The sequence below is a fragment of the Gadus chalcogrammus genome, chromosome 7, assembly GCF_026213295.1.
Source record: "Gadus chalcogrammus isolate NIFS_2021 chromosome 7, NIFS_Gcha_1.0, whole genome shotgun sequence".
NCBI lineage: Eukaryota > Metazoa > Chordata > Actinopteri > Gadiformes > Gadidae > Gadus > Gadus chalcogrammus.
The window spans coordinates 16,006,589-16,018,914 of record NC_079418.1 but is presented as its reverse complement, the minus strand read 5'-3'; the positions used below and the strand labels follow the sequence as shown (position 1 = coordinate 16,018,914).

The window sequence follows — 12,326 nt, the reverse complement described above, 5'->3', positions numbered from 1 at the left end:
TGTGTGTGTGTGTGTGTGTGTGTGTGTGTGTGTGTGTGTGTGTGTGTGTGTGTGTGTGTGTGTGTGTGTGTGTGTGTGGTGTATGGGGGTGGAGGGGGGTAATAGTTACATGTTACATGTTATTATGTGCCATATTTACCATAGATTTGGAAGCATACGAATTTAAATATTCAAATACCTGTATATGTGTGTTGCGATGATGAAATATGGTCATCATTTTTTATTGAGAGTATGGAAACACGAATATAGCTTTGTAAGATATTTAGAGAGTATATTTACAAAATCCCCATATTCTTACAGATTTGCTTGTGAATGTATATATTGTATGCATATGAACTTAAAGACTATAGTGTCTAATGAGAACAACACCATCACAGGCCTTACCAGAGGCACGCATGGTATTCTGCTGATCGATTTAAGGGGAAGTTGGTACGATTTAAGAGCTTTTATATGAGTGTAATTTGTTACGAATGGTAAAACCATCCATCAGCTATTAGTGATTAAATTGCTGTGTGAGAACATCTGCCTTGAGTTGGCTACACCTGTCTCTGATGAGCCGTAGTACATCTTGGACGGGGTCAATCCGACCCAGGAGCTTGAACCCATATGGCCTGTCAAACAAGGTGCGTGGAATGCAACTCTTCACCACGGTGGAGAAACATAGAAAGGGAGTGAGCAAAGAGGGAGTGAGCTCAGAGGGAGTGAGGAGAGAGGGAGTGAGCTGAGAGGGAGTGAGCAGAGAGAGAGAGTGAGGAGAGAGGGAGTGAGGAGAGAGGGAGTGAGCTGAGAGGGAGTGAGGAGAGAGGGAGTGAGCTGAGAGGGAGTGAGCAGAGAGAGAGTGAGGAGAGAGGGAGTGAGGAGAGAGGGAGTGAGCTGAGAGGGAGTGAGCAGAGAGAGAGTGAGGAGAGAGAGAGTGAGGAGAGAGGAGTGAGCAGAGAGGGAGTGAGGAGAGAGAGAGTGAGGAGAAAGGAGTGAGCAGAGAGGGAGTGAGCAGAGAGGGAGTGAGCTCAGAGGGAGTGAGGAGAGAGAGAGTGAGGAGAGAGGGAGTGAGCTGAGAGGGAGTGAGGAGAGAGGGAGTGAGCTGAGAGGGAGTGAGCAGAGAGAGAGTGAGGAGAGAGGGAGTGAGGAGAGAGGGAGTGAGCTGAGAGGGAGTGAGCAGAGAGAGAGTGAGGAGAGAGAGAGTGAGGAGAGAGGAGTGAGCAGAGAGGGAGTGAGGAGAGAGAGAGTGAGGAGAAAGGAGTGAGCAGAGAGGGAGTGAGCAGAGAGGGAGTGAGCTCAGAGGGAGTGAGGAGAGAGAGAGTGAGGAGAGAGGGAGTGAGCAGAGAGGGAGTGAGCTCAGAGGGAGTGAGCACAGAGGGAGTGAGCCCAGAGGGAGTGAGCACAGAGGGAGTGAGCAGAGAGGGAGTGAGCTCAGAGGGAGTAAGGAGAGAGGGAGTGAGCAGAGAGGGAGTGAGCTCAGAGGGAGTGAGCACAGAGGGAGGGACATTTTGTTGTTTAGAATCTAAGTCTCACCTCCTCCGCTCACTATCTTTTCAACTCGGAGACCTGACCTACAACAAGGGCAGGAGGAGGGCAGGATGTTGGGTTTGTGCTTTATCATACTCTTTCATTATGTGTTTTGCTGGAGGTATCTGTTTCTGTGTTAGGTTCCCTGTAAAATGGAAAACACCTCACACCTCTCCCCAAAAGAAGCACAAACAAGCTTGAAGGCCAAGTACAGAGTGATGCAGCATTGTTGCCAATGGCAATAGGATTTTTCTCTTACAACAATCAGGGCAACCATGATTTATCATTATTATTAGTAGTAGTTATTAATTATGAGTGTGGCATATTGTCTCTAGTGAATTGATACGTAAAACCAATTTTACTGTGTTGATTTATGTGTATAACAGTCCAGAGAACCAAAAAATACAGCTTATATATTTTTCATTATGATTCATTATCACCATCCGCAATGCAAAATAGTTATTGTTTCTCCTCTCACTCCCCTTCCAACGTTTTCTTAGTGGTTCTGGCCTTACCTGACAGATATATGGCTTAATGGTCCATGAACTGTCTTACCGTTAAAATGGCTGGATGATGATGATGATGATGATGAAGATGAGGAGGAGGAATGCCGAAGCCGATGATGATGATGATGATGTTGTCATGGCTGGTGTCAGGGGATTTCCTGCTCTGTCCTCTTCTCTGACCTCCAGTGAGCCACTCACAGTAGACTCCAGCCCTTGCCTGGGATTTTTGTGTGTGCGTGTGCGTGTGAGTGTGTGTGTGTGTGTGTGTGTGTGTGTGTGTGTGTGTGTGTGTGTGTGTGTGTGTGTGTGTGTGTGTGTGTGTGTGTGTGTGTGTGTGTGTGTGTGTGTGTGTGTGTGTGTGTGTGTTTGTGAGAGAGATATTATTACTGGGTGATGAACCATTGACGTCTTGAAGTAATAATTTTCAGTTAATAGGCAACCTGAAGGAGAGATCACAAAGTCAGGGCAGGGTGGTTTCTCAGTTGTCTGTTCAGGATTATTCAGGATTTCTGGTCTCAGCCCAGCTGCTTTTATTAATGTTTTATACAATCATTCAAGTTCACTGGAAGTGCATGCATAGTATCCCATCAGGGTAATCTGCCCACACAGAAATAAAGCCCAACAGATGCCTGGTCACAGTGAAGGGTGTTCATCTACCAGGCGCTTTGAATTACAGAGCATTTAGTGTACCTTTTAGGTTCAAGATAGCTCAAATCTATATTCATGATGTGTAAATGATAACTAGGCTACATCAAACTTCACTGATACTCTTTCAATGTTATAATGCCTTTTAACTTCAAAAACTCAATTGCAAATGGTACTTTCAAACTCTTTTTCTACTGACATTTGACGTAATGGCTACACGGCTAAGATATAGGGAGCAGGGGAAGATATAGGGTGCAGAGGACGTCTGCAATCAAATAGTCCAAAGAAAACACATCAGGCTAGTTCCAAAACACAGAATGTATGCCAACGGCATATTATCCTTTAAATCTGGGAACAGCCATAATGAATTCCCTGTGGTGGTCATTATGTCATCATAAAAGTATATATGTGTTATCACAACAGGGCTGTGTAATCTCCCTGCCTGGGCTATGTCACCCAAACCATGAATAGAATTCAGAGCTGATAACTCTAATGTAAGCAACCCATATAATACAATACAAACAGCACCAGAGGATATGTCCCTGGTTATCATTGTGTAAATATATCAAGTGGTTTGTGTCTGTGAGCGTATTCACTGGCTCGTTAAGGCACAGACGTTGCAATTAAAATGCTCTAGTGTGTCTCTCCCACAATGCATCAAACCAAAGTCCAACCTCATACCCTTGAGAACATATTTAACATGAGCCATCGTTGCTATGGTTAACGATTGTTTGATAGAACGATTTAAAATAAATTAAGCGATAGTGTAGTTTAGTGAAGGCTGAGCCACATGGGGTTTGTGTCGGTATGAGAGTGTCTAATGAAGGGTGCTATGCTCCATGCTGCGATTATGTCATGAGTTCCCCCTATTGCACTGCCTTAAATGGGAACCCAGAGGGAGGCAGACGTACCTAACCACCGGACCATGACATGGCTCTGATTAGGCCCACGCTCCTGCTGGTCCACGGCCAAGTCCCCACTCAGCGCCCCTCAAACGCTGAGGTTCATGTATAGAATCATGTATATATGTTTTTTCCATTTTGACGCACCATTCTCATGTGTAATAGGCTGTATCTTACATGTTGAATGGCTGCAGCCGCTATGACCCATAAAAGTGTGGATTACTGCTGTAATTGTCATGCTTTGAGGCCAAATGCGTTATAGGTTATACTATGCATAATGGCCAAGTTATAAATATAGATTGCAGTAGTATCCGATAGATACTTTAAAAAAAAATAATGTACAACCTATGGGAATAACAATAAGAACAAAGCGTTGCACTTATGTAAACGGTATGCAGGGTATATTCTTCAAGAATTACCACTTTTGGTGCCCCAAGTTTATTTGAGTGAAATACTGACCTCTGGCGGAGAGACTGGTAGTTGCAGCGAGCTATTTCAATTATTTTATGTTTTTTGCTTGACAGTTATTTATTGTATGGTGTCTGTAAGAAGATATCGACATTTTATATGTTTACACGTTATTTTAATTCATTTAAAAATTAAAATGGGATGTTACTTTTAGTAGTAATATCTGTCCCTCTTTCCTAGCCGTAGCTACGTCATCAGAATAAGCCAAGAGGAAAAGCATGGAGGATTCGTATTGAAGTGTGACCTTCTGTATTATAAACATTAACATAGTATTGAGAGGTGAGATGATATTTGATTGACCATTTGACAAAATCATGGAATAAGATTAGTCTCTGCTGATCAACGTCATTGTTCATGTTTATAGCTCAAGGTACAAAGACATCAGCTTGCTAACGTTCGCTGCAGAGCAGGATTGGTTGCATTTAATATAAGTTAAAGTGTGTTGTTTGTTTTTCTACTGTGGTCTTTAGGTATATCCACAATGTCGGCCAAGCAGGCATCAGTCCATGCCAAGTGGATCATCGGCAGAGTGATCGGGACCAAGATGCTGAAGACGGCCAAGGTCCGAGTAACAAGACTGGTGCTGGACCCCTACCTCCTCAAGGTAATCACACAGCCTTGTTTCTCATACTTTAACAACCAGACTGGTGCTGGCTCCCTAGCTCCTCAAGTCGAGACAGCACGCAGCTCTGTTTCTCATGTTTTAACATTGAAGTGGTCTGACTCTGAGTCCAGTTGGTGCTATTGTTTATTTTCATAGTCTGTGCTATAGTGTAGGTAACCAATAATTAGGTTTGTAGAATCTAAATATATAGTAGTGTTAATCGTAAAGTATATATAACTATGTTTTTCATATAACTAAATATAACTTTTTGTCCATAGTACTACAACAAGAGGAAGACCTACTTTGCTCATGATGCAATACAGCAATGCACCATGGGAGATGTTGTTCTTCTCAAGGCCTTACCGGAACCACGGTCCAAACATGTGAAACATGAACTGGTCGAGATTGTGTATAAAGTAGGCAGGGTTGTTGACCCATTTACTGGACTGAAAGTCGAAGGAACTCAGTTTCTGGAGCCTTTTGCTGACCTAGCAGACGACCTGGATAAGAAGATGTCATTATCAGATCAAATACCAGAAGGGGACTCTTCTGCCTCATCCAGTACAGCCTCATCCCTGGAGCCACGAACACCTTGAGCTGAAATTCACTCATATTTTTTATTTAATTGAATAATGTTTATGTTTGTCCAGCATGATGTGTGGTTCATTAAAATGTAAGCCAGCAGAGGTCTGTTTGTTTTGTTGTTGTATGTTTAATGATAAAGACTTTCCTGTCATATTACTGGAATGATGTTTTATCAACAACTTCCAGATCCATTCTTGGTACTTTTTCTCTTCTAGAATCCTGATCATGTATTACTTGTGTCTGAATGCAGACCATCAGCCCTCTGCAGAATTTAACAGTGGATTGGGATGTTTACAATGTTTAAAATAGCTGCTCTTTATTTATTGTTTAGCCCTGAAGGGAACTATTCATATTGATTGTAATGGATCTGTCCTCTTAAATCCAAACCTCATCGCTCAGTAAATAAGTAATATGATATTTCCTTATATGGTTCTGGATGGGGACAAACAGGCAAAGTGGAAATGTCAAAATTTGGCTCGAAGTGTTCATATTTTGTGTGGCCACCATTATTTTTTCAGCACTGCCTTATCCCTCTTGGCATGGAGTTCACAAGAGCTTCACAGGTTGTCACTGGAATCCTCATCCACTCGTCCTTGACGACATCACCGAGCTGATGGATGTTAGAGACCTGGGATCCTCCACCTTCTGTTTTACGATGCTCTATAGGTTTAAAGGAGACATATTATGGTGTTTTCCCATCAAGAGTTCCAGAAAACCTCTTTACAAAAATATGAGGGGTGCATTCACTTTTGTGAGATACTGTTTATAGATGTATATATATGTGTGTATATATATACATGTATATACATGTATGTGTTTATATATGCACAATTGTGTATGTATATATATGTATTTATAGATGTATATATTATATATACCTAATTGTATATGTATTTGTATGTACATATATATAATATATATATATATATATATGTATATGTATATATATATATATATGTATATATATATGTGTATATATCTATATCTATATATATGTATATATATATATATATATATATATATATATATATGTATATATATATATATATATGTATATATATATGTATATGTATTCCGGGTATAAAGAATAAACAGCCCTAACTGCTTCGTAATGACATGCAGTTGACCTGCAGAACAACACGCTAGAGCCACGGGGGGGCAGGATTAGCAGTCAGCTGATGCTGAACATGAGAGGCTTTCCTCACTACAGCAACACAGGAAGATGGCGACCCGAGCTCTTCAACGTGCGGGCAACGGCCTGAAACAGACGAGTGTGAGACCAGTAACCCGACATGCCTCCATGGTCATCAGGTTAGATATGTTGCTCAGAGAACATGCTGCTGGGTGTCCCAGACTGCTTGCGGTTATCCGTGTCCATTTGCATTGATTTCCCCATTCAGTGTTGCTCCGATAGCATCCAGAAGTAGCGAGGTGTTGATGGTGAACTTCTCACCAGCCTCTTCTGCAGGTTATTCTGGTTGAGTCCTCCTGAAGTTTAAACTCGTCGACGTGTGTGTCCTACACGTTGACCTTACAGACCCGCATTAAAGCTGAAGTTACTTGTGGGTCGCTCATTGAATTCACCTCAAGGTCAACTTCTAAATTATCGTATGTTTACTTTGTGGGCGCAACCCTGTGCACTGTGAAATGTTTCACCATTGCGGTATTGTATTCGACATACTCATGATCGTTGCATACTCTCTGTTGCTATCTGGATGTAACATTGGCAGCTATCAATCGATTAAACTATCAAAACCGTAGTTTCTGGTATTCATCTGCTTCATTATATCAGCAATTTAAATGGGGAACGTCTGTCTTCAGATTGAACCTCCTGTAGAGATTCAAACATTGAGGCTCATGTTTTATGCAGAAGAAGAATGTGTTAATACTCTACCAGTACAGGGGAACAACAATAATAATCTGTAAATCTTACAAAGATTAGTTTAAAGTAATCCTTGAAATATTCAGCATTTGTTTTAGAAGAGCATTTCTTCTTGGATATATCCCAATATCCCTAATAATTAACAAACCGATGTCAGATATATTTTGCCAATGTTTAGATGGAGACATTTTACTCTGCATTGCCGTTTAGATGCATTGTTTTCTTTTTATTTCTCCCTTGGGTGCCTTGCAATATAGGAGCCTCTGTGCCTCCAATAACAGACCGGGTGAAGACAGCTGGTTCAAGTCTTTGTTTGTCAGAAAAGTTGATCCCAGAAAAGGCGCTCACTCTCATCTGCTGGCCAAGAAGGAAGAAAGTAACCTCTACAAAATTCAGTGTATGTATTACTTGAGTCCTTCATTCCGTACTTAGTATATGTGCTACCTGTGTCTGGCACATTACGGACGATCACCAAGCTCTTCTGATGATTAAACCCTCTCTGTACGGCAAGGAACGACTGATCCATCTTATCTGAAAAAATATTACATTCATCTTGTACATCATATCTTTTCTCTTGACTGAACCATTTGGCTGATATTATGCAAATTTAGTTTTGGCAATAATCCTCCAGGCATGACATATATCATCAACAGACTAAGGAATTAACCATTCCAAACTTTACCCTTTGCTAAATTGTGGGTTTTGGCTGACTTTTAGTTTTGAATGCTAAAAATACTAGGCTGGGATAGTTGGCACAAACCCTACACATTGTGTTTTGACTAGTGTCAAACTAAGATACTAGTCCCTATATTGCAGGAAGCACAATCGACAATAAACAATAATAGACCAAAAAAGACACAACATAAGTTACTATTAATCATCGAAATTGGACAGTCTGGCTGTGGTTTTTATTTAGTTCCATGCCACAGGATTGTACTGGATTAGTAAAAGACGTTTGCTCTAGAACAGTCCGAAGAGTCTGCTGCATGCTGCGTTTGCGTAACTCAAGTCCTTCTTTTGCAGTTCACAATGTCAAGCCTGAGTGCCTTGATGCTTACAACAAGCTTTGGTAAGACCCCCATGGTTATGTTCAGCTGTGTAAAACTGTTGTAATGACAACCACTGCTGAGGTTAGCTAAGGTTCCAGTTTGGAAAACTGCAGAATTAAATCACGAAGTGAAGCAGGCTTGGAAGGGACCCTTTTCGTGTGCAATTTCTCTCCTCACTGAACTGGTGTGTTTGTTTGGTGTGTGTGTGTGTGTGTGTGTGTGCGTCTTCAGCGAGGACGTCCTTCCCTCCGTCCACGCGGACCCCCACTACCCCTGTGAGCTGGTGGGCACCTGGAACACCTGGTATGGCGAGCAGGACCAGGCAGGTAAGAAGGGTCCACCTTGGGGCAGCACGAGCACACACTCAGCGGATCCATTAGCCGACCGATGGGAATAGCATGACTGAGTATTGTTAAAGAAGAACAAACAAACAAACAAGCTCTGTGGTTCCCTCTCTGTATCCTAGTCCACCTGTGGAGATACCGGGGGGGGTACCCGGCCCTCACGGAGGTCATGAACAAACTGCGGCAGAATCGGGTATGGTTCCACTGTCTCTACGGTTAACTGTCCATGTTAAGCCTTTGTTTGAAAGTGATTGATGGAAAAAACTAACCATAATCTTGATGTGACGGAAGTATGGATTACAGCATGGATTGGTTATCTTCTGAATCTGATCGTTTTAACCTGTAAGGTTAATCATATCCTACTACTTGTGTATTCAATATCACCCGCTAAGATTAGTACAAATGATATTGGCGCTCCAAAAGCAGTTTTGGAGTGTCTATTCCGGGTGGGTCTCTGGATCTGAGCGTATGTCCTCTGGGTGCTCTGGTGTGTGGCCGCGGCCCTGCTGGATGCAGGAGTTTGTGGATTACAGGAAGGAGAGGGGGAAGATGCTGCTGTCCCGCAGGAACCAGCTGCTCCTGGAGTTCAGCTTCTGGAACGAGCCGGTGGCCCGGCCCGGCCCTAACATCTACGAGCTGCGTTCATACCAGCTCAGGGTAAACCCACCCTGCCTGCATGCATGGCCTTAACGCCTGGGCTGCTTTCTGTGGCTGTGCCTTCATCTCCTTAAGAACAAGTATTCAGATGAATGTATTGGTGCTGTAACCATAGTTTTCCAGTGAGCCCTTGTAATCAGACCGATTTGCTCTTTAGCTTCATTTGTAATGATTTATCAATGTTTGCTGTACTGTGGTATTATTTAAGAGCTGTAATGGAAATTTTAAAACAGGTTATTTTTAAGTTGTTGGAAGTTTTATGATTGAGCAGATCTGTATTCGGTTGCAGTTTGCTTCTAATCCAACCCTGCAAGATGTTTATTTTTATTTTGAACACCACCTAATGCGCTCCATCTCTGCTCTTTTTCTCAGCCAGGTACTATGATCGAGTGGGGAAACTACTGGTAAGAAATCACCTTTCCTGATACTGGGGTTGACCTGATGGATTTTGTTAGAATAAATCCTTGTTATTTTAAAATCATCGAGGAATATCACTGAGATACTGTTGCCTTTTTCAGATGTTTGAAGCCACATTCACGGTATTTCTTGCTCGTCCATCCATGCATGAGTGGAAAACAGGCTATATAATTGATTATATTTACTTGATTCATAAAACAATGAGGTTTGTGCTGAAAACGATCCATAATCACATCATAAAATGGAACAGGGTGATTGTAAGTATAACGATATGGACCGAATCATTGAAACTGCAATAATGGGATAACATGCCGATTTGGATTGGACAGAAAAAAAATGGGGTTGTTAATAAGTGGACGCATTCACATTATCTCTGGGCCTTAATTCTCATGTGTGGGAGGTGCTTAGAATGTGCGCTAACCGCAGTGGTCCACAGGGCCTTAGTCCTCATGTGTTGGAGTTGTTTCTCTTGTGCGTAACCGCTGTGGTCCACAGGGCCCGCGCCATAGAGTTCCGCCAGCAGAACAGCGAGGCAGTGGGCGGCTTCTTCTCCCAGATTGGAGATCTCTACATGGTCCACCACCTATGGGGTGAGCTGAGTTCCAATGGCTCTCTTGAGAACCACAGCCCAAGCACTATTGTCTAGGGATGTCTCTTAATCTACATGTATTTGATTAATCCTCGTGGCATGGCATTTTAATCAATGTGTGTTGTAAAACAGTGCAGCACTCGTGACTGATGCCGTCATGTGACCTATTCCTTTTTAAATGTTCTTTCTTTCACTGTATTCCTCCATCTATTTCAGCCTACAAAGATCTCCAGTCGAGAGAGGACACTAGGAACGCAGCCTGGCAGCACGACGGTTGGGATGAGGTGGTCTACTACACAGGTAAGCCTCAGTTAGTGGTTGTGGTTGTTGTGTCTCAGAGATGAGTGCCTAAGAGCCTTCTGTTCCCCTCCCTCAGTTCCTCTCATCCAGCACATGGAGTCCAGAATTATGATTCCTATGAACGGTTCACCCTTGAAGTAACATCCCGGCCAGGAACAAACTAACCATCGACCAACCAAGTTCCAGTCGCCCCTGTTAATCTACTCAGAGTTAACTGACTGAGCACAACCAGGGAAATCGAAACACGTCATCGCCTGTTCCTTTTCTTTGTCTTAGCTGTCGTACATTTTCTCTCCCCTGCTTTTGGCCTAAAATGGTGATTTAATATAATGCCATATTGCAGATGTTCTGTGACTAATTAATGATATGCTGTGATCATTCATTATGAGAATGTATCTATCCGTTCAGGATTTGATAAACCAAGTTAGGATGAAGTGGATGCAGTACCATTCCCTCTGAAAGGCACTATAAGCAAACTTCTGAGTTTACTTTTGAGGATGAGAATGATGTGGATAATTGGTCTAGTATGATCCTCTGTTTTGTACTACCCAGCTGGGTGTTAAATCCTCTGTGGAAATCATTTTCCTTTAAATGCAAGTGGCTCAGCCAGTTGACATGCCCAAGCAATTGAACACATGTGGTCTTTCCTCCCAAATGTAGAAATGTATTATTGATGGAGTAATGAATGAGTAGACTTCCGTCTTATATTCAGTGTCATGTCTTAAAACAATAAAAGCAAGGGTTGTTGACGTGTGTTCTATTTGGGTATAATAACCTAGGTTGTGTTTGGAATACTTCAGAAGCTCAGTTTGTGGAACAAAAACTGGTTGGATCTTAAAAATCACTTAGAAATGTATATTAAAATGCTGTTTAGTTTGAAGTGGTGGATGTTAGTAAACTCATCAAGATATCAACCATTGGGGACCCGAACGCCATTAGCATTTGTTGCCAGGGGTTAGATTTCTTTGTACATTAGACAAAATAACTAAACAATGTTAAGCTGTTAGTCGCTACTCATTGTTTGTGATTTCACCATGGAATTGAAACCTGCGTTTCTAACCATATTTGGTCTTTAAATGATCATTGTCTGTAATACAATAATGTCTCCTTGTTTTGGCCAATTTATAAGAAAAGTTTTCTAAAGAAAGACATTGCCTTGTTCAAAAGCAAAGAGCATGTGGATTCCTAAGGATATGACCAATGTATGGAACTTTAATCTGATGTTTTGATCAGATTTGGTTATTGAGGCCTGTGTGTTGAACACAACCTGCCAGACGGTATCATATAAACTGACCCCTGGAGCTTGGGACAGGACCCTCGGGTGAACACACAGGGTCCCACCTTTCCTGGTTTGAACCAATCAGAAACTGCCGTTGTAGTTTATGTCCTGGAGGCTTCTGCGCTAGCCGAGTGGAGGAGCAGCACATGATATCCGGCAAATGTTTTGAAATGTGTCAGCATCAAAATGCAGGAAGGAAGGAAGGAAAATGTAGATGCACATAGATGTGCATAGCTGGCACAGTTACTATTAACAGCAGGTCAGTCTATTTGTAAATTATGTGTGATGTTAATCTCCATGTGGCAGAGGTGAAATGCAGTGGATTATTACGATTATTTGTAAATATGAAATAAAACCTTTGATGCAAAATAATTGAATGTTTCCTCATTTTGTTTGGCTGTGATCAAAGTCGTTGATGAACCATACAGTCCAAGGTCTGACTCTAAAAAGGGTCTGGGCACATTGCTCAGATCATTTGTGTTTGGCTTAGTGTATTCAACCACATCACTACTCTTCTCACACAAGGCCATATCTGAGCATATTAATGTTTTCCTAGGACAGACCATTATAAAACGTTAATCACCTGCTGGATC

The 12,326-nt window shown here is 42.0% G+C and overlaps 2 protein-coding genes across 3 annotated transcripts; both read left to right on the top strand.

The window, feature by feature from the left end:
* Positions 1–4,219: 4,219 nt before the first annotated feature.
* LOC130386180 (28S ribosomal protein S17, mitochondrial-like) lies at positions 4,220–5,943 on the top strand. 2 transcript variants are annotated; one of them, XM_056594965.1, is made up of 3 exons: positions 4,220–4,306; positions 4,498–4,631; positions 4,910–5,936. In XM_056594965.1, exons 2-3 carry the CDS (start codon positions 4,509–4,511, stop codon positions 5,225–5,227), a joined length of 441 nt encoding a protein of 146 aa, XP_056450940.1. In that variant the 5' UTR covers positions 4,220–4,306; positions 4,498–4,508; the 3' UTR covers positions 5,228–5,936. The 2 variants fall into 2 exon arrangements, with proteins under 2 accessions (XP_056450940.1, XP_056450939.1); XM_056594964.1 differs by having other exon boundaries at positions 4,229–4,397; positions 4,910–5,943.
* A 407-nt stretch (positions 5,944–6,350) lies between these two features.
* LOC130385373 (protein NipSnap homolog 2-like) lies at positions 6,351–12,095 on the top strand. The gene is made up of 10 exons (XM_056593860.1): positions 6,351–6,527; positions 7,356–7,495; positions 8,122–8,167; positions 8,379–8,473; positions 8,614–8,684; positions 9,008–9,148; positions 9,521–9,552; positions 10,061–10,155; positions 10,371–10,454; positions 10,531–12,095. Exons 1-10 carry the CDS (start codon positions 6,439–6,441, stop codon positions 10,593–10,595), a joined length of 858 nt encoding a protein of 285 aa, XP_056449835.1. The 5' UTR covers positions 6,351–6,438; the 3' UTR covers positions 10,596–12,095.
* Positions 12,096–12,326: the final 231 nt, after the last annotated feature.